This window comes from Mytilus galloprovincialis, chromosome 4 (genome assembly GCF_965363235.1).
Source record: "Mytilus galloprovincialis chromosome 4, xbMytGall1.hap1.1, whole genome shotgun sequence".
In the NCBI taxonomy this organism is placed as follows: domain Eukaryota; kingdom Metazoa; phylum Mollusca; class Bivalvia; order Mytilida; family Mytilidae; genus Mytilus; species Mytilus galloprovincialis.
Window position 1 is genome coordinate 37,574,131 of NC_134841.1, and position 23,743 is coordinate 37,597,873.

Sequence of the window (23,743 nt, forward strand, 5' to 3'; positions counted from 1 at the left end):
GAGACAAATTTGTTCACAATAACTTTGATAAGTCATTAACAGTGGCGGATCCAGAAATTTTCAAAAGTGGGGGCCCACTAACTGACCTAAGAGGGGGCCCGCTTCAGTCACGCTTCAGTGATTCCCTATATAAGCAACCAAATTTTTTCCCAAAAAGGGGGGGGCCCGGGCCCCCGGGGCCCCCCTCTAAATCCGCCTCTGATTAAGAGAACGAAGGAAAAGTCATCAGATTTTTTTAATCGAAATACGGAGCAAGTCCGGGTTTAGTTTTAAATTTAGAACGAATGGACAGGGTTATCTCCCATTTATCCTACACATGTGAAAATGGCAAAAGTTGAACAATCAAGATTTGCTCTTTTAAAAATTGAGGATGATGATGATGACGATAATTCTAAACCCACAAACAATGCTAACAAATCAAATAACCAGAGCACAAACAAAAAGAATAAGAAAAAGAAGAAAAAGGCAGAACAACAGCAAGAAAACGACGAGGTCAAAAAATTTACCATATGATATTTTCAAATACATGATATATTATAGTCGAGCTAATAAACCCGCCTTGTTAAACCTATTATTGCGTTTCTGGAAGCTTCTGTATCAAAATAGTTCATTAATCTTTAAATATCATCAGAAGCCCTCATGACTTTTTAAGTATCAAGACTAAAATATTTGGGTTTCTTTTTATGACTGATTTTAGGTAAACAGGTAAAGATGAATGCAATCAAAACCTTATACTGACTTAATATCTAAGGCCTACTTCTGTTTGCCCAACTCGGGTTAGTAGCCCCACAGGACGCAATAGACAACTTTCGAGTTCATCCGTCACCGAAAAAACTCGTCAATTATACGCGCCTTTATGACGTCATTTACCAGATAGAGGGGGTCGCCTGTATCCCTGCACTATTTACGTTCATCAAGCGTCTTGGTGATCGTCATTGTGCAGGATAAACTAGAAATAATGGTTGTTCTGTAGGTACTTAATGACAATTCCCTAATGACATCAATGCTGATTGTCAATTTTGAGAATTCAATTTGTCGTATAATTCGTACAATATAGAATTATAGTTTTCCAACCACTTGCTCAACATTGGAATGGAAGTGACGACGCCCCTAAACGCACAAATGACGTTCACTAAAACCAGAGTTTTTGACGGAAATGCATCGAACTCGAAAGTTGTCTATTACGACTGGACACAATTACGAACGATTTCCAATGTTTGCCCTCTGAGATCATATTTATTTATATTTATCAATAAATGTTTTTATAAATGAAAACCCTATTAAAATTCCTTGTTTTCATGATAATATAATTTATGTGCCATTGGTGAATGTTGATGAGGATGACAAAATCATTCTGAAAATATTATAAGAACGGCAATCTGGCCTGCAAGTTATATAAAAAAACATAAAGGTAAGTGCTATTATAAGAACGGCAATCTGGCCTGCAAGTTATATAAAAAACATAAAGGTAACAGCATATTGCCTTCTTTTGTTAATATATAGAAAGAAAAATATCTCCTGATTCTGTTCATATGCATGATGCCTTTTATCTTGCCCAAATAATCCCACAATTGACGTTTTTTAGACTCTTGTGACCCTATTTATGGTCAAAGAAAATATGTTAATTTTATTGAAAAGTCCAGAGAACTCAGAAAAAAATGTTGACCTATATAAAAAAAATTCATAGATGAATGATAAGTACACCACCGAAATGGATAAACTTAAATTTAGTGCTCCCTCAAAGGAGAAACTTACACAAAAACAAAAAAATCAGAAATCTTTCCTTTCCACATGACCGACATTTCGTCTGCAACCACTGCTGAAGTAATTGAAGCTTGTGCATCTTATTTTCCTTTGAAAATGTGTTTGAGATAAAGATTAATGTATGCTTTATCAATTTAGACTGTTGTCATTGATTTTTTCTGCAAGATATATCAATATAGTGCTGTTCGGGATTGCGTCCATATGTGGCTCTTTTGACCCGTAAAACCAGGTCACGCAAATCTTACTAAAGTATCCTAACGTGAATAAAAATTTATGTGGGATATGATGCAAAATGTAAAGCCTTCATACATCTTAAATTCTATGGTATAAACAATTCAAGAAAAGTAGTCTACATAAAAAAATATTAATCACAGTTCAAAAATCGTTCGTAATTGTGTCCGGTGAGGCTCGAGTCTGTGGAGTTTACCAGACTAACAACCATATTTTGGAACAAACAAATATTGTTCATGTGTGTATCAACTGTCCGTGATGTTTATGAATAAAACAGATCTTTTTTTCTTTTCTCAGAACTAATTTTTTCACACATTTTTTTTTCACTAACATACTTTTTTTCTAACGCATACAGAACCAGGACTTTTCTTTCTGAAACATAATGTATTTTTTTTTCTTTTCACTTTTAAAACTTACATATGTATGATAGTCAACTTGATGGAAGAGTTTTGACTTAGATTGGAAAGGTTGCACACATGCACGTTTGTACTGATTTTTTAATTCGAGTCAACCCGAGTTGGACAAATCGAAGAAGGCCTGAATGTTCCAAGGCTGATCACTACCTTTTTTTGATACACAAAATATAGTGCATTGATCATAACATTCTAAACATATATACTATCAGTGAACATTTCTAGAAATTTATTGATGTAATATATGCTGAGATATTCAAAGCACAAAATAATGATTTGTCAAGAAACATACATGTAACTTTTGCAAGGTGAAGGAATCTAATATCTGTTCTAAAAATATAAATTATGTCATTGTTAACCTGGTCTTTAAAAATTTGAGTTATCTTACTTTGTCTTAAATAGCTGTTACATCAGCAACAACCAATGCAATATTTAAATTTAATTTACTTCCCACTCATTAATTGAAGCAATCTTTATCGTTTAGTGTTTTCAAGCACTTTGATTTTTATTTTGGCTAGCCTAAGAATCAATCTGATAAATCAGAAAATTTCTACAGGTTCTGGGATTCAGAACCCCAGACAGTGTGATATTTTTGACTGATTTTCACTTTAGCTATGCACCCAAGAACTGTTATCAATTGGAAAGGTTCATATAAGCATGATAAGGCTAAGAAGAATCAAGCAGCCAAATATGAAAATAACTCCTGTTAGATTCTGAATCTAAAATAAATATTTATTAAGATTTCTTTCAGTCAAACAATGAAATATTTCATGCATATATATATATATATCTAGAACAAGCATAATACTTGCATGATGATGTACACCACTAATTATTTAGATTATAAGCAAATTGGTTTATATTATATATTACACTAATTTTAATTTTGTATCGCTGCAAGTTTGGGTGACATCCATCACCTTACTGTGTTTGTTAATGGTTAAGCCATTCATAGATCTATGATAGTATAGATTATCAATTTTAACTCATTCATTTTATCATGCAATAGTATACTACACTAAAATCACCTTCTTAACAATAAAAAACAAATGCAGGGGAAGAAATAAGGTATTCAAAAATGTGCAAAACTTACATTCTGGCTATTCAAAATTATTGGAGAAGAGTAAGAAATTGATTTTTCCTATGAAAATCACTCTCAAATTAATATTCATCTTTTAAAAATGAATATCTATGTTTTTACAAAAATATAGCAATCGTGGCATTAACAATATGAAACTTTAATGTAAATATATTCTGTTTGAAAATAAGCTTAAAAAATCATTTGCCCATTATAAATATAACCTATTTCTGGTAGTATTGTCCAGCAGGGTTCTTGGTTCACCCTCTGGTTAATACTTTGCCTACCCTGATCACATGTTATTGCACTCAATAAGATTTACATTGTATGGTACCAAGTTTAACACACCGTTTGCACATTTCAACAGCTAATATTTCTTAAATGATGCACAGCCCTAACATTTAAAAGTTCAAAACCCAATACATGTATATAGTATGGCGTTCATTATCACTGAACTAGTATATATTTGTTTAGGGGCCAGTTGAAGGACGCCTCCAGGTGCGGGAATTTCTCGCTACATTGAAGACCTGTTGGTGACCTTCTGCTGTTGTTTTTTTCTATGGTCGGGTTGTTGTCTCTTTGGCACATTCCCCATTTCCATTCTCAATTTCATATAGAACATTGAAAGATTTAATACTCTTTAGATAAAATAAAAATTGAAATGAAATGTACAGTATATATACAATGTATATACAAAAATGTACCAATGTGAAATGAAGGAAAATATTTTGATAGGCATGCAAATAATTGAAATTGGTGTGAATTGTTTTCCCTTTATCATGTTTATTCATTTGTTATTACATGTAGCTCTGGTTCTTAAATAATTACAAACACTGTTTGCAACTGCATTTTTTTTTACAGCTCAAACACTTAGCATTTGCTAAACCAGGATCTAATAAACAAAGAAATAAACAGAATGGTCACTCTGAAGTATCTGATGACCAGTGGAAGGACTGGAAGAAAGCGGACAAAAATGTAATTTGTTACAAATATTAATCATGTTAATAGTTCTATAATATATATATTTAACTCAAATTTACTTTTACAAAGTTTTTATCTTATTTATCAAGTTTATGCTGAAGAATTGTATGAAAATGAGTAATGAAAAGTTACAAAAATGTATTTATTTGTGCGGTTCCAGAGCACCTGAGATCACCCCTAGTTTTTGGTGGGGTTCGTGTTGTTTATTCTTTAGTTTTCTATGTTGTGCCTTGTGTACTATTGTTTTTCCTTTTCTTTTTTAACCATGGCGTTGTCAGTTTATTTTCGATTTATGAGTTTAACTGTCCCTCTGGTATCTTTCGTCCCTCTTTTAAACATGAAGTTTAAACTATACTATAAAGTTTAAAATGCAATACTGTGTTACTGTTTTCTGCTAGGGTCTACTTCGTGTTTCACGAAAACATATCCTTAGATGTAGAGATAAACATGTCATCAGTCTGACTAAACATGCTAAAGCCAGTCCCTACTATCCATAAATGAAGGTTGGTACATGTAGTTGGGGTAAATTTAGTCAGACTGACATGTCATGACTTATGAAAATTTTGTTTGTTACATTTCTATACATGATGCTATAAGCAAATGCTTCTTGATATATATGGTACCATGGTCAGGCCTAGAAAAAGTAATTACATTTTTTTTAAATTTTGTTGCAGATTTGTATTTAATGAAGTCACAATTGACTAAACTGGAGCATTTATATTTCAGTATGCAGCAGAATCATATGAAAAAGATCTGGAACAAGCTTTACTTCAGAGTAAAGTGGAGTTTGAACAAAAGAAAGAGGTAAAGTGTATAAGGGATGTTTGATAACCTGACAGTTTTACTCTGATTGGGACAATAAAATTAGGAACATGGGTGGTGATATGCAATGATTTCTGTTTCTGCTTGAAAATATCATTTGAAATTTTCCTGCATTCCTAGGATTAATTTGATTCAAAATGAAGTTGGGTACATGTACTTCACATCTTAAATAGATCAAAACTGGTCAGGCCATAAATCCAATCAGGAGTCTCAGGTTTAAATCTTAAGATGTGGAGTGGTATCTTGATTCTTCTTTTGTCCTGATTATTGTTGTCCTCAAAATAATGTGAACAATAATTGAATATATATTTTTGTTTGTACGTTTTCTATTTTGCAACTTGATCATTTACCAAAGAAAACATGACATTCTAGCACAATTTTAGGAACCTCAAAATAAGAGATAAATTAAGATTTGCGACATTTACCCATTTGTTTGTACTGTCTTCATATACTGTGTGGATTCATTTATTTTCTTGAATTGAGGAAAATTTGCATTTTCATGGATATTTGATTTCTGGTTTTCCAAAAGAGTGCATTTAATCATACAGCAAATTTGCAACTTTTTGAACATTTAAATTTGTGGTTTCCCTGCACCACAAAATCCACAAAAATTGGTATCCAGCGAAAAATAATGAATTCACAGTAATATACTGAAAAATTTATTATCACTAGTTTGTTATAACAAAAGATGCATCTATGAACATATCTTGTGACCTCTTCAAAATAAGTAAATTTGTTTCTTGTTCAGGTCACAAAGTCATTTAAAGATGCTGGTATAAATATAGATGATGAAAGCACAAAGGAAAAGAAGAAGAAAAAGAAGGACAAACCACAGACAATGAGCCTAGAAGAATTCAACACAGGAGGAAAAATGTCAAATTCAGATGGTAAAACTTGAACATCATTAAAAGAATAAAAAATATGTGAAAACTATTTTTATGCCCTTCCTAGGGTCATTATGTTTTTGATCTGCTTCTTTTCGTCCTTTGTCAGTTTTCCAAACTGTCCCGCTAGAGGTTAAAGTTTTAGGTCAAGGTAGTCTATGTAACCCTGACATTCAATGGATATATTTTCAGACATAAGTTATAAAAAACTTTACCAATTTAAGTTAAACTAAAATGAAGAAATTTTTAAACTTTAAGCTGGCAAACGTTTTTTGTCACTTTATGTATTTATCATATTTTTGACAACTTTTTTAATCTCTACTAAAAAAATTCTTCTTTAACTATATCATGTATATAGAATATCAGAATCATATATAGTCTGTAAATCTCACTCTTGCATTTTGTACAATCAATACTGGGAAATTTTAAAAAGTAGAATAACAAAAATAAAGTTTCACCTCAGTTTTGAAAATTCATCCAAGTGAGCAACACTGGCTCCTTTGAGCCTTTAGTTATATACATTAAACCGTTGATTTTCCTGTTTTTGTGACAATTTATAGCTTGCTGATCAGTGTGAGCCTTGGCTTCATGTTGAAGACCGTACTTTGACCTACATGTATAATACCTAACTCAGAGGAAAATTCAAAATGGAAAGTCTCTAATCAAATATGTCAAATGGCAAAATCAAAAGCTTAAACACATCAAACAAATGGATAACAACTGTCATATGCTTCATTTATTTATTACAGAATTCATATCAGTACACCCACCCAGTAAACCAGAAACACCTGTCACAGAGGCAGACCCAAAGTTCTTTAGTCATGTGGAAGGAGATGTAGAAAGAATTCTTAGAAAAGAAAAAATGCAAGAAGAATATCAAAAAGTAAAAATTAAACGTACTCTGATTAGTCTGCTAATGCACTAACTACATACTCAGTGGCTGAGGCATATATAAATCATTTATTTCTCCATGACTCATTTTGTCTGTTTGTCACTAAGAAATTGTATAGAAGTTATTTTGCAATGGTTTTCTTTGTTGTCTTTCCTGCAAGGCATGTGGCAGTATTGGAGGCATACTATTTTGGTGATTTTATCAGTTGATTGAAGTAAAAGGACAACTATATTTGGTATATTGAATCATTGAAATGTATACATCACTTTTAAAATATTTTTTTTAGGCCAATTTTTGCAATTTCTGTTTTAAATAAAATAAGTTTGAGGACCAGAGAAAATTTACAGTTCTCCCCAGGCCATTTTAGCGCTGCGCTTTTCAGCGCTATAACAATTTCCCGCTGTTCTATTGCACTGACCACAGCGCTATCTAACGCAAACACATCGCTAATTTTCATATTTTTTACAAATTTCCCGCTGATTATTCACTTTGGATCATGTGATCTACTGGTTTACTTTTTCTGAATGAATTATTTCTGTTGTATTAGGTAACTACCCGGGACCAGTCTAATAAATTTTACAAAATGGCGTCTTTTGAAGATCAAAATAAACAAAGATTTCAACATTGACATCTATTTTTTTTATTGAAAGAATATATGGAGGCATATATGAATGAAATGAGATGAAATAAATTGACCGCATTACCGGATGACACTCACAATCTTGTTTTACGAACTTTAAACAAAAGATGTTTTTAAAAACGATCAAATACAGGGGTTTGTTACATTATTTGCCGGGTTTACTATCCATACAAACCAAAGTCACTTGTTTCTATCCATAGGAAGGTCGACTATCCAAATAAATAGAAGTTGATCTTCCTATGTATAGAAACAAGTGCCTTTGATACAAACCCCAAAAATGAGCAAGTCTTTGAAGTATTATCACCTAATCGAACTAATAATTGTTTAATCAGCAATTCTACAGTAATGAATTTTACCATTTGAAAACAATTGAGAGGATATGATTAGGAAAACAAACCCCAAGCTGATAAGACTGGAGAAATTCACTTTCCCGATGTCCAGCTAGGATGAAACCATTTGAATATTATAAAACATTATTAAGGTCAGAAAAAGGAGAAATCATTATGCTAAAAAACGTCAATTTCTGTTAAACATCGTAAGGTTAACAGTACACTGCTACAGTGGGTTTCAAAACAAAACACAGAAGCTGACAATGACTTTTATTGTTGGTCCTAGATAAAAAATACATGTTCTGCAACATCACCTGTTAGTGCTAAGAAATCTTCACATAGGTAGTCTGGTATAGACACCCATCATGGAAAAGACTTCTCCTTGGGTTTTATACACATAATATGAGGATTATATGAATTTACAATGGAGAAAAAAAAAAACTCTTCTTTTATATCCAGACAATAACATTAACAAACAAAGGGGTAACTTCCATGAGCAGGATGAGGACATCATTACAAGAGAAAACATCAATAGCATAATATAAGAAAAACACATAACAAATCAATTACAAATAAATTGTAACGCACGCCGCGACAAAGTTACTGAGAATTGTCGAAAATTACGTGCTTACCACAGCACTATCCAAAAATCCTGGGGAGAACACTGTGTGTGTACTATACAAATAAATATCTTGTAAAAATGAGATATAAATTTAAGCCACTACTTAATATACAGTGTTTGGGGATAAGCATCAGTCTGTTCTGACTTCCCTCAGCTTTTACCAAGGGCCCACTAACAAAAAAATTGTAAAAGTAGACAAATAAAGAAATAGTTCAAACATACAGTATTAACGGAGAGAACACTGACTACTATTGAATTTTTATGCCCCACCTACGATAGTAGAGGGGCATTATGTTTTCTGGTCTGTGAGTCCGTTTGTCCGTCTGTCTGTCTGTCTGTCTGTTCATCCGTCTGTCCCGCTTCAGGTTAAAGTTTTTGGTCAAGGTAGTTTTTGATGAAGTTGAAGTCCAATCAACTTGAAACTTACTACACATGTTCCTTATGATATGATCTTTCTAATTTTAAAGCCAAATTAAACTTTTGACCCCAATTTCATGGTCCACTGAACATAGAAAATGACAGTGCATGTTTCAGGTTAAAGTTTTTGGTCAAGGTAGTTTTTGATGAAGTTGAAGTCCAATCAACTTGAAACTTAGTACACATGTTCTCTATGGTATTATCTTTCTAATTTTAATGCCTAATTATATTTTTTATCCAATTTCATGGTCCATTGAACATGGAAAATAATAGTGCGAGTGGGCATCCGTGTACTTTGGACACATTCTTGTTTTTAATATGATATTTCTAATGAAATACACGTAATCTCTTTCTGATATTATGTGTAGTACAATTCTATAAATGTTTTGTTTTTTTGTTTGTTTCAGCAATATGCAGCAGAAAAAGTTATGACAGCTAAGCATAGTTCAGAAACAGCCAAAAAAGATAAAGAAATTGAATTTCTAAAAGCTACAGTTAAAAAATTGGAGGTAAGGCAATTTGTTTCATATCAATACTTATCTTTGTGAGTTCTTTATTTCTCATGTAACCCTTTTCAAATGTTTTTGGGATTTTCTAGTATTCTTGATGAATTTATTTTAGTGCTCGCAAATGTTTGTTGGTTTACAATATTTTTAAGGGTGTTAACCATGTTAACTGTAGAGTCTATAATTTAGACAGTCAGTATAGATATTGAACAAGTAATTATCAGAATTGACATTACTTTATGTCAGTATGTGTATTTTATAATGAACAATATACCGTAGAAAGAAACAAATCAAGCACACCTGTTAGAACCATTAAAATGAGTTTGTGACTACCAGTACATTTCCAATGAATCTAATCTATCAGAATGGATAATCATTTAGATGAATTTTAACATTTCATTTTAACAAATTCTATTATAAGACCATACAGAAGTGGTTAAAATAATATCAGGGTATTTCATAATTTCGGTCTGCATGATAATTTTCAAAAGGACAACAAACAGCTGTTTTTTATGGAATAACTTACCAATATCCCTGAAAAAATCAACCTCAAGTACAAGCTCATTCAAAAAAGATTTAAAAAATTACTTGATGGAACATTAAGAAGCTGTGCGTTTTTTATATGCATAATAATTTTCACACACTTACTCAAACTTATGATATTGTTGATGCCAATACTATACATGTCATATATGAATTTGTAACTTTTACCTGTTTTGAAAATTGTATATTTCATAACAATTTTTATGCCCCACCTACGATAGTAGAGGGGCATTATGTTTTCTGGTCTGTGCGTTCGTTCGTCCGTCTGTTCGTTCGTCCGTTCGTCCCGCTTCAGGTTAAAGTTTTTGGTCGAGGTAGTTTTTGATGAAGTTGAAGTCCAATCGACTTCAAACTTGGTACACATGTTCCCTATGATATGATCTTTCTAATTTTAATGCCAAATTAGAGATTTTACCCCAATTTCACGGTCCATTGAACATGGAAAATGATAGTGCGAGTGGGGCATTTGTGTACTGAGGACACATTCTTGTTTATTTCATTATTCATGTATGTGTGTCTGTTTGATATTTTGTAATTGTTTGTTATATTTCATTGTATTTTATGAGGGCCTCAGGGAAGATTAGCTTTACAGCTAACTGTGTAACCCTCTTTAAATAAAGAATTATTATTATTATTATTATTATAAGAAAAAACCTTTAAATTTACTCTTAAAATTGACTTATATCATTATTTATTTCACATTTACATTGTACCAGAATATATTCAAGGAGTGTCTTGAACAACACCTTTCAAATGCACATAGTGCATGAAGGAGTCTCATTGGGGGGTCTGACCCTAGACCCCACTTATTGTTTAGTACTTGTTTGCTTCTTGTTGCTATAATTGAGCATGCTCGTCGGACTATGTTCCCGTTATCACGCTTAAAAGAAATTGGCAAATCCCCCTTCACACTTAGACCCCAATGAGACCCATGCATGAGTCAATTATCAGTGTTATTGGTGACTTGTTGAAAATTTTTCAATGTTTGGATTTTTTGATTAGTTTATATTCTTTTATTACATTGCTTTCAATTGGAATTAAAGTTGAAAATGTAAGGAACTTATTTTTTTTCTATGCATTCACTATTTGTTTTTATGCCACATCGACAACATCTTGATAACATCGTTGTATGAAGTCAGAGGAGTAAAATAATTGAGTTTATTTCACATATAAAATTATCTGTTTTTATTTCACTGGAGGATCACAGTAATTTATTGCAACCAATGTAATAATTGTTTTTATTACACATGTACGAGAATATTTGTTATCTTTTACAGGAAGAATTTAAACAAGTAAAGAAAAGAAATAAACAACTGTGTGTTATATTAGCTCAGGGAGAAAGTAAGTTAAATTTCTTAAAAATGGTAAGGGCTATTTATTAAAATGTATGTGCAAAATATCCCTACAACTAAGATCCATTTTTTATATAATTTTGCATAATGGTAAAACATATGCTGAAAAATGACCCATGACCCACATTCAATAATTTAACTACCCATTCTACACTCCCACATACATTTTAATGGAGTAGCCTTAGTTAATGCTTATAAAATTACAGTGGGAGTATCCTTATTGTCCTCTCTATGTCCTTATCCCCGATTTGTCTACAACTATATGGATATGAATGCATGTCTGCCATGTGGAGACAAAGACAAATTCTGAAATGCTTTTCCTCTTGAAATATTATTCACTGTTCTAAAACATATACCAATCTAAATAGAAATAACGAATTTGCAAACATCTGATTTAAAGATTTAATTTGATCAATTATTGTTGAATTTACAAACTCCCTGTTTCATAACTACGAGATGTAAATAAAATAACCTCAGCTCTGCAATGTCCTGCTGTCTACTCTAATGGGTATTATAACTGTAAGATTAAAATGTAAGAAATGTATAGCATGGCAAATACAGAATCTGTAAAACAAGACATTTTTTGATTCTGTAAAACAAGACATTTTCTGAAATCTTCTATAAGGATTCCAGTAATTATTGATTTGATTTATCAAATATTTTATATGTTGCCCTAATATAGATCTTTCACATTTTGTCTTTTTTTTATTTAGAAAAGTATTCCATTTTTTTGGTTTTTTTACACAGTGAAAGAAAAGGCAGAAGTATTAATGCAGGTGCAACAATTATCAGAAGTTAAAGATGAGCTCACACAACAGGTAGTGTTTAACAGTAGACTGTAATATGTACTTTACTCACAAAACAGAAGGTCACACTATGTACAAAAAGAACACTGTACAAATCTTATTTCAATTTTCACAATACTGTATATCAGGTGTTTTTTTTGCATGTGTTTAATATTTGCTTTGTTTGTAGCACCTACAGAAATGCGAAAAATTTGACCCCATGTAAATTTCCCTACATATTCCTAGATTGTTAAAAAGGTTTCATAAAAAAACCACTAATTATTAAGCTTACATAAAATAGATATGTATACTCATTTCACCCTATTACAGAAATTACGTTATAATTATATAAAATCAGTCTTTTGTGTTGATGGTAGATCACAAAGTGTGTATAATTAATTATGATATCTGTTTTTATGATAATAAAATTGGCTTACCATACATGTCATACCTTTTAATTTAACAACACAGATGACAGTGACATGTTCAAAAAATGTTAATTACTGACGTCTATTATTGTTGTCATAACCTAAACATTCTGCATTTAGTGTAAAAATTGAATTAAAATAAATCACAATTTCATAGATATTTATACAAATATGCTTTAAAAATGCTTTGTTATATGACAAAAACTAGATCAAAACCTTCATTGTCTACCATGTCCCCAATGAACTTGATTAAAACAATTATTGAAAGATCTCCTAATATGTGTATTTTAGTTTGTAGTGCACATATTAATTGAAATAGATTATCTGTTAGGCAATCAAAATTTATTTTATTTTCATCTTTAACAAAATAATATATTGATTTTGTCATGTGTATTCCTTTTCAGCAAAAATTATACACAGCAAAAATTTAACTTAACCATTTTGTCATTGATCATATATACAGTAATAGAAACATCACGAAATGATAATCTTTCTATGAGGCGAAAAGGATTTTTTTCTTCCTTATTATGTTGTGACGGGTATTAAAAGTAGTTTTGTATTTCATCATTATTTAAGAACTATTATTTTTAAGTTCTTACATATTTTATGTTTCATTTCCAGGTCCAAGAATTAACAGGAGAATTAGAAAAAGAGCGATCAAAAGTACATTCATTGAAAACAGAATTGGATAAAATAAAAGGACATGTAAGTCTTTTATTACTCAAAACATAAAACAGAAATGATCACCGACATGAAAAACATGCTGCTTTATATTCAAACTACTGTGGATTCATTAATATTCGTGGAATACCAATTTCGTGGATTTCATTGGTACTGGCAAACCATGTAATCAAATGTTCAACGAATGACAAATTTTACGTAGGCTTGTATGCAGAATTCGGCAAAACCATGAATTTAAATATCCACGAATATGTTAGGTTCTGAATCCACGAAAATTGGTACCCACAAAAATAAATGGATCCACAGTAGTTTAATCCAGTTTGCAAAAATTTGCCTGTTCCAAGTCAGAATCTGATCAGAAGTTCTCTGTGTTTATATTTTATTGTCTATGCTCTTAAGAAATTTTGTACTCTACTCCCTCCACCATTAAAAACTTTCCAACATGATGATTGTGACGAATGAGTGTCAAACACAAACAGTTCAAGCAATCAATAAAGTCAATGTGTGCAATTGATTTCCCATAGGGGGTAATGGTAACGTTTTATATGTAGCTCAGTCCATATCATTAACTTGAATATGTATGATGGCTCTTTTCGAAGCTGAGACATTTTCACATATGTTGTTAAACTTTTGGGTACGAAGTTAGATTCATTTTTTCTTAAATAAGCTTACCCTGAAAATACTTTCTTGATGCGGCTCCTTGTGGTAAATAATCCTTTTTTTCACACAATAATTTCTTTGAAAATTTAATACTTTGAACACATTAAGTACCTCTATAGTTTTTACACATTTATTCTATGGTCCTCTTCTTTCTTAAAAACACAAATGGCTAAGCTTCTTAAAAATAGAAACATGTCCAATATCACTACATAAAGATTTTTATATGCCAGTTTTTTGTTTATGCACAACTTATTAGTTTCAGTTTCTCAATTTGAGGCACATGAGGGATATTGACCGAAATAGAATTTCAGATTTCAGTTAGGCTCTCTGGCAATATATGCATAGTATACAACAGAAAATTCTTAATTAACATAAAACAATGTGTAAGTCTATAAATTTGCTTATATTTGCAGGGAACCAAGCATAGTGGAAAGTGACAAACCAGACTTGTGATATGGGCATTGATAAGAAAGATAATGACTTTATACCTTATTCTGACATAGAATTGGAAGGTAGCACATGTACTTATAATGACTGACAATTGAGTTGATATTATGTGTTAAAAAGAATAAAGATATGACTGGGACTAATTGGTGCATGCTATAATGGCTTTCCTTTGACCACTTAGAATCTCTGCCTTATTAAGGAACTTTATCAGAAATGTACAAAATTGTCATTTGCTGATGTTCATTTTAAAAATGGAAAGTGCTAGAATGTTTCTTTTTTTTTTAACAGTAATGAATGGTATTTTGTTTGTTCAAGAACGTTTTATTTTGTATGTCTACACAACAGTTTAACGTAAACGTCATGCTGTGTATATACCAGTTATTTGTTTTTGAACGATGTTTTTATTAATCATGACATTATTTTTGTATTTAGTTTTTTGAGAAAGCCATTGTTTTGTTTATTGAAATGTAAATCACAGTAATGGGTGGTTCATTTTTTGGCATGGCCATTTTGAACAAAAGAAATGGTACTAAAAAAATACATTATTAAAAGGAAATCCGAGATATACATATAATCTTAATGTAGAACTCTTGTGAAGTATTTCTAAGTAAGATAAACATGACAAAGAGAGAACCACATAAATTCAAACTCACATTTATATTATGTTTTGAAAGGATAATTAGTGTTAAAAATATTCCTGATATCATTTTAATAAACCTTGCATGTTTGTACATTTTTGAGTTCAATATTGAGAAATATAAATGTTGGATTACTTTTAATTTTTCTTGAGAGCATTCATTAATGGCTTGTCTACCTTTAAAGAAGTGTGTATGTTAACAACTTGATGTCTCTTTGTTTTATTGGGTTGTTTCGATGCTGTCTCATTGCTGTTATCAGACATCTCCTTATGTTAAAATTTTTGATTTAAGAAATAAAGAGTTCACTAGTTGTTTGAGACTATTCTGTTCTGTTATCATTTTATACATACATGCATATGTTTTTGAGAATAGCCTGGCAATAATTATATGCATAATAAATTGAAGAATTTTTTATGTTTTTATTTCTGTTTCAGGCAAGAATTGAGTACATGTTCTTACTTTCCTGGTAATTAACAAAGTTTTATGAATAAAATACATAACAGTTATCTCCCCTTCGATTGAACATAGTTAGCTCCCCTGGTTAAAGCCATAGATTCTTTTTAAAAAAAGGTCTGTATTGTGGTGTATATTTGAATTGTATCCTTTAAAAAGCAGAAACAGAAATAATCAAACAAAGTCTGTCTAATTACAAGTTGTTTGATGACACACCCAAATGATATTAGGCTTTAGATTTCCTTTTAAGAAATAGGTTTAGAATTGTTTTCAAGAAAAATTGAAATTCCAATTTCTTTATGCCATTAACTATTATCAAATTTATAAGTGCTTATTGATGTCTCCTGTATAATGATAATTGATAAGAAAAACTGGAAGACAGTAAAATAACTATCTTTTTCATTTGTTAATTTGTCGATCTATCGTTTTTTTTTAATATTGATAATTTGAGTCTGATTATGGTTGTTTTTGTATTTTCATACAAGCATTAAAGATGTTATGTAATTGTTTTTTTATCCTGACATTAAAAGTGAAAGATAAAGAGAAAACACACTTTTTTTTATCATAATTTTATAGTTTAAAAATATGTTGTGTAGAATGATCAGGAAATGTACCAAGGAATTCAAATAGCAATTAAAAAAACTAAATTAAAACCAAATATAGAAATAAATTTTATTTCATGTATGGAAAAAAATTGAGGATGGAAATTGGGAATATGTCACAGAGATAACAACCTGACCAAAGAGCAGATAACAGCCATAGTCCACTAAATGGTATTCAACACAGCTAGAAAATACCACATCCTGAGGTGGTCCTCAGCTGCCCCCCAAATAAAATTGTATATTAGTTCAGTAAAAATTGGATTTTTCAATAAATTCCCAAACATAAATGAACTAAACTTAAAAAATATACAAGACTAGAGAAGGCTCCTCAGCTGCCCCCAAATAAAATTTTGTACTAGTTCAGTGAAAATGGATATTACAATAAACTCACAAACATATACCGTAAATGAACTAAACTTAAAAAATATACAAGACTAGAAAAGGTCAGAGGCTCCTGATTTGGGACAGGCACAAAAATATGACAGGGTTAAACATGTTTTGTGAGATCTCAAGCCTCCCCTTGTACCTCTAGCCAATGTAGAATAAAGAAACACATTGCAATAAACTGCATTATAGCCCAAGGAGATTATGATGCAAGGTATATGTCATTTAGCAACCCAACAACAACACAAATCAAAATTTAAGTTCCTGTCCACACAATTCATGCATCATCTTTTTTTTCTGAAAAATTGCTATTAACTTCTAACTTTCAATTAAAATTGAGTGTATTAATGGCACACATATTGGTCACATTTGCAACATAAATGTTGCTGAAAGCAAGGCATAGTTGTGCAGGTTATCAAAAGTTAATATTACTTTACAAGGCCAGTTTCTAAATTACTGTATTTGGTCTTATGGTTGCCACTGGACAAGAAAGACAGTAAATGGTTATATATAGCAGATTTTTTTAACATTTGGAATTTCAGTATTAAAAAGGGAGTTGAAACTCATAAGTCGAAAAATAAACTAACAATGCCAGGGTTTAAAAAAGAAAAGAAAAAGGACAAGCAAACAAAAAATAGTACACAAAACACAACATAGAAAACTTAAGACTGAGCAACACAAACCTCATAAAAAAGTGGGAGTCACCTCAGGAGCTCTGGAGGAGTATGCAGATCCTGCTCCATTTGTGTCACCCTTGGTGTTGCTCATAACAGTACAAACCTGGTAATAAGTCTAATTAGGTAGATTACATTCGAGAAAAGGGCATGGGATTGTAGTTATGACATTAGGAACATATCCCCTTTTATCTGAGAAATGGATATGCAATCACAATCAACCTTAATACCATAGAGATAAACTAGGATAAGGATTTAAACTGTCATATTCCTGACTTGGAATAGGCTGTTCCTTATCTAGAAAATGATGGAGTAGCCCTGGTCTAGCTAGATAAACCTCTTTCTTGTATGACAGTGGCATAACATTCCACTATAGTGACAACAAGATGTGAACAAAATACACACATATAGGTAAGAATGTCAATAATAAATACAGCAGTCAACATTTTGTTATAATTAAATCACTATACAAAAAAAACATGTTTTTGAAAAACAAACAACTGCATGGTTTTGAGGTTCTCAACAATCTTCAATGAATTATCTTGAAGTGCTTAACAGTTATTTGCTTGTATTTTTCGCTACGTTCATAGTGTTAAAAATTTGTTGGTCAGCTGAGCACAAGTTTATTGAAATGTCCGACATATTTTAAGGCCTTTCCAAATCTTCTATTGAATTGCCGTTATGTAGTATTACAGGTCGAAATATTCTGCTGTGAAATGTCGGACATGCTGAAATATTTTCCTCATTTATTTGCTCTTTGAGTTCTATTTATATGTAGATGGTTAAACCCTCTTTAATTGCCGCATAAACAAGCTTAAAAAGATTTTTACTTTTAAACAAAAAAAAAATGATTATTTTTTGTTCGTTTATTCGCAGTGGCAAGTATTTCATGCATATTAAGGACGAGAGCAAATTAACAATAAATACAAAAAGTGGGTCCTGTAGTCGGGGAAGACATGATTTAAGTTTAGAAATTCGGACTGCTACTAAACAATTATGGTATATTTTAATGAGACAGATATTAGTCCACACAACCAAATAGAGGCCTACTTTTGTAAAAAATATTTAGTGAAGGTCGGGAAAAGACCAAAAGCGGCCATATTTCTATTTATTCCCCAGTCATCATTAGGGGTTCAAATTATAGAAAAAGGGTTATATATTTTCGCTAATTGAAATTTAAAACTTCGCTGTCGTAATTTGTGAGGAAAGAATTAATTATAAAGATGACGAGTTAGATTTTAGGTATTCTACAGAGAAAAGGATATTCTAAACTGGTAGACATAGTTCAACCTGATTATTCTTCGGAGACAGATATTACCAGAAACCAATTTTCAACTGACATTTTATTTCCAGCAGAACTCCTACGCTTTGATTTATGATAGCATTTATCTTATAGAGAAACGGAACTATTTCAGACACTAATTGATTTTATAATAGAATTGGTCTTTGTGACATTTTTCAAAATGATAATACTGTCTGTGCAAAAGATACCAAAAGACACATTAAAACTATCTAGTCGAATAGTCGAAAACAAACTGACAATGCCATGGCAAAACTCTTTAAGGGAAAAAAAACCATAGAAAAACAGAAAACTAAAGACTGAGCAACACTGAGGGTGATCTGGCAGATTAAGTAGATCTTGCTCCACGTTGTAATTGCAAGGTTTTTCTTTTTTAATTAAATTGCACTATGTGACCACTACCCACAATGTTAAGATTGTGCTATTTTATGTACATTTATGTAATGTTGAATGAAGCTGAAACACTCTACAAAATGTTATGCGCCCAAAGAGTTTTTTCATGATTAGCTTTATCAGAAACTCCCAAAACCAAAACATGAAAGCCAAGTATAAGTACTAAAACAGGCCCAGAGCTATATGACCAAAAGAGACCTGCAATAATAGCCAAACTAATCTAAGTTCAACTATGCCTGAAGAATTTAGAACCATAATTACTTAATGATTTCTAAATTGATCTTCTGAGAATTTAAATCAGGTATGTTATAAACATTTTCTACTGTCAACTGATTATATCCTCTAGCAGCGGTATATCGACAATGACGAACATAACACTTTAGAATTGTATGCGTTCAGAATGCTTTTCTGGGTTAACCTTAATACAGCACAACCAAAACCAACATTGAAAAGCAATGGACGTATTAACACTGGAACACGTCAAGAGTTATATGACCAATAGAGACAAATTATTGTCTTCATACGTATGGTAGACAGATGTTCACACATTTTATACATTGTGATTTCTTATGTTATTATTATTCAGCCTATGGTGTAAAATTGCAATGAAAATCAAGATTTGTAAAACATTGTGTGTGATTTTGTACCGTTACAGCTTACATCACTCTTATATGGGTTATCACTTTCTAGGGTTTCATTTGTAATCCTTATAGATTATATCATATGATACTCAGATGAAAAGTACTTAGGTATAGAAATACGGGCCTTATAATCTTTAAAGTACTTTTATCAGATGTCAATGCAACCAGATACAAAATCTTTAAACTCTACGATCGACTACACATGTATTAGTAAGCTATTGGTAGTGCTTCTGTAAGAAACTCAAGTACTGAGTGATAAGAACTAGTATGCTTCGTACCACGGAGATAGTCGATGTACCACTGAAATATGTGATTACAAATGCAACAGCATAATATATATCAATGTTACTCAATATGTATAGCTTGTCATCATAGAATATACACCGTAGACGTTGAAGAAGTAACTACTTTGTCCTGCTTCTGTGGTATTCGATCTATTCGAGTCTAAAAGTGATAATTGAAGTTATCTTCAAAATATTTTAACTGTATGTCACCTCTGAATGTTTTTGTGTTGTTTTTTGTCGTTTGGTTGCTGTTTCATTGACGTATTCGCTACATATCATTTTATTCATCATAACTACAATTAAAAGTATGAATTATGCATTGTATTAGAATAGCTAAGTCTGACTTTAATACATGTATTCAAAAGGTCAGTGGAAGTGGTAAACATACAATTTTACTTTACATCACGTCAAGGTATAGCGAATGACGGAGGTGATATGCGTAATATATATTACTGGATTTTTTTAATGACTCACATATAAGCACTAGACAAACGATCTTAAAGACTAAACACTAGGCGTTGCAAGAATCATGTCTTAAATCAAAACACATTTGTTTAGCATGGTCGAACAAGTCCTGTATTATTAAAGTCTCATTCACTTTTTAGGCTACATAAATTTGGTTGGTCTGTTCTCTGGAGGTTTGTTTATACAGTTTATAAGTCTAGTTTTCAATACCAGAAATAAAAATAACCATTGTTCTTACTACATACACAATAAACAAAAATATCTTTTGATAAAAAAAATAAAAGAAGCGAAAACAGCTGCTTCAAAGAAGAAACATGATTGTTATTTTTTGAAGCAGCTTTTTTCACTCTAAGCTTTTGTTGATTCGTGTACTCACTTTTTTCCAATTGCTTCTGATGAAGTACATAAATAGATATAGAAATTCTTCATTTGCCCAATCATGGACCCGTGTGGATTTTAATTCCATACCATTACGATGATTTTTTTTATTTCAAGCTTATTGTTTTTCAATGCATTATTTTAACATCGTCACGAATATCACGTGCAGACAAAGCTGTTGTTTTTTATACGTCAACAACAAATGACATTGGAGTGCCTCAGTTGTTGTCAGCCGATTAAAATAACGGTTTCTAATGAAACATATATTATATATGTACAAGTAATGAAGTTATAACAGTATATGTAACAAGAATGTGTCCATAGTACACGGATGCCCCATCCGCACTATCATTTTGGGGTAAAAACTCTAATTTGGCATTAGAATTAGAAAGATCATATCGTAGGGAACATATGTATTAAGTTTCAAGTTGATTGGATTTCACCTTCATCAAAAACTACCACGACCAAAAACTTTAACCAAAATCTTTACCCTGAAGCGGGACAGACAGACGGATGACGAACGGACACACAGACCAGAAAACATAATGCCCATGAATGGGGCATAAACATGAATAGTCAGTGCATGCACATGAGAGAGAAATGTAAAAGGTTTTTATAGACCCTCTTAGTAATAGTTTTCTTACGTTGTATACACATTTTTTTCATTAAAGAACTTTTAAATTATTCCTGTGTGAGGCTACTTCCAAAGTTCAGACGGAATCGTACATCACCGATGAGAAAATAATCTAAGTCTTTTAATCAAAATCCTACTGTGTCTTCCGACAACGCCAATTTAGCATACAACTGCAAAGTATCAAATGAAAAATAGCGATAAAAAACGAAATCAAAGGAAAATTCAAAAAAGAAACTTCTTTATCAAATGGAAAAATCAAAAGCTCTAACACATCAAACGAACGGAATACAACTGTCATATTCCTGATTTGGTACTTGCATTTCCTGCTGAAGAAAATGGCGGATTAAACATGGTTTAATAGCTAGGTAAACTAATGTAACACTGTTCAATAGTACCAACTGTACATTTTTAAAAATTAATAACATTTACATCAATTTTTCATACTTGTTTTGATATCTTGAATACAGAATAGTCACTTATAACAAAATCGAGTTCAAACACTGTAATAACAGCCATTATATAGTTACGTATTTTAAAATTCAATCCTCACTATATACCGTAAGCTGTTAGAAACAAAAGAGGTATGCTTTTTTTTCCTTCTGCATTTGTTTAACTCTCATTGCCGAGAGTCTCACTCAATTGGTATACACGTATGTGCCGCTGGAATGGGTCCCCTTTAGGATATGTTAATGGGTTGCATGTTCATCAAGGTAAAATGTCAATGCATTAGTCAGTAATTTTCGTCTTTTGATTATATATCTGTATCCATACTGTTTTGTCAAACAATTTTACATTATTTTTATCCATAAAATCTGTTCGTCATTTGTTATTCGGTGTAGTAAACTGTTGCCGGAATCAATTTTTAACATAATTTTGAAAAACATGTTTCAACATAAAAATCATAAGAAAAAACGACCTATTTCGTATAAGAAAAATAATACAAAGATTAATTATGATAATTTTTGTATTTTTGTATTCTAAGAATGAAAATGTCCTTCCGTAAACATCATTTTATGAAATATTGAAGTTATTCTATATTTGACAAAATCTATCAGATTCGCTGTTTGAAACCAAGAGTACCGTCACTACGTATTTCTAATAACGTTTGCACGTTCGGAAAACGCCATTATACCATGATAATGTTGCTATAACCGGAAAGAGAGACAGATTTATATAAGTTTTTTCCAAACTTGTTTCCGAATCCCATATTTGCACTTAATGTAACACTGTAATATGTTATCTTGTAATTTTTCATTAATATTAAATCAAATACTAGAAATTCACGCTATAAAACTGTTAAATTTAATAGAGACAGAAATTCAAAAGTATCTACGATCAGTTATTGCCATGGTTTTAAACATATTCAACGGAAATTGATTTTGCATCTTAATTCCTATTACCCAAACACTTTTCAATGTTTCTTCGTGGAAGTGCTGTAACTATTGACAAACACGTGCTATTACTATTAACCTACACGTGCTGTTACTATTAACCAACAAGTATGAGGCGCCGTTTTACTATTTAATACTTATTTGCTGATATCAAAAAATGATTTTCTGATATCAAAAATTCTATTTTTTGATATCAGGAATTCGATTTCTTGATATCAAGAAATAAAGCATATTTTCTGATATCAAAAATTCGAATTCCTGATATCAAAAATTCATTTCTTGATATCAGAAATTCGAATTTTTGATATCAGAAAATATAAATTATTTTTTGATATCAAGAAATAGATTTTCTGATATCAAAAAATGATTTTGTGATATAAAAAAAATCGAATTTCTGATATCAAAAAATCATTTTCTGATATCAGAAAATAAGAAATAAATGAATAAATGAAGGCTCCCTGTGCGTCAATAAAAGCATTCAAACTCAGCAATGAGCCCAAACATCAGGAAATATGTGAAATAATGTTTCCGGGTATACCAAATATTATGGGGTCCTACTAAAAAGCGCCCGGGTGCACCCGGGTGAAGAAAAAGCGCCTGGGGAAAGAAAAAACGTTAGATATCAAAAGACATGTTTTTCAAAAACGATATCAAAATGATAAATCCCAAAACAACTTAAAATTCACAGATAAATATAATTTTTATAAAATTAAAAGAGTTGCACATTATTTAAGAACGATAGAAGTGACACGTACATGTATATCAGCATCAGCAAATAAAACAATTATACCATGCATGTTAAAAGCAGGTGTTTGGTATAAAACAAATTCTTAGTGACAGGCATGTTGAATCCCTTCCACGATCTTCCAATGTCAATTCAAGTGTGTTTAATAAAATACAAAACTTTGAAAAGTTGTCACCATGCAGTTGCGAATATTAGACTCGGGCACTGATTTTTTTTTTAATAACGAAACATTCGTTTTGATCGAGGACAATGTCATTTATGATTTTTCTATTTCCTCTTGTTTATA

The 23,743-nt window shown here is 31.3% G+C and overlaps 1 protein-coding gene across 1 annotated transcript; it reads left to right on the forward strand.

The window, feature by feature from the left end:
* The first annotated feature begins 257 nt into the window (after window positions 1-257).
* LOC143072052 (G kinase-anchoring protein 1-like) lies at window positions 258-14,607 on the forward strand. The gene is made up of 10 exons (XM_076246833.1): window positions 258-492; window positions 4,348-4,461; window positions 5,194-5,271; window positions 6,038-6,176; window positions 6,923-7,056; window positions 9,481-9,582; window positions 11,400-11,463; window positions 12,222-12,292; window positions 13,309-13,392; window positions 14,442-14,607. The coding sequence occupies exons 1-10, from the start codon at window positions 325-327 to the stop codon at window positions 14,463-14,465; spliced, it is 978 nt and encodes a 325-aa protein (XP_076102948.1). The 5' UTR covers window positions 258-324; the 3' UTR covers window positions 14,466-14,607.
* Window positions 14,608-23,743: the final 9,136 nt, after the last annotated feature.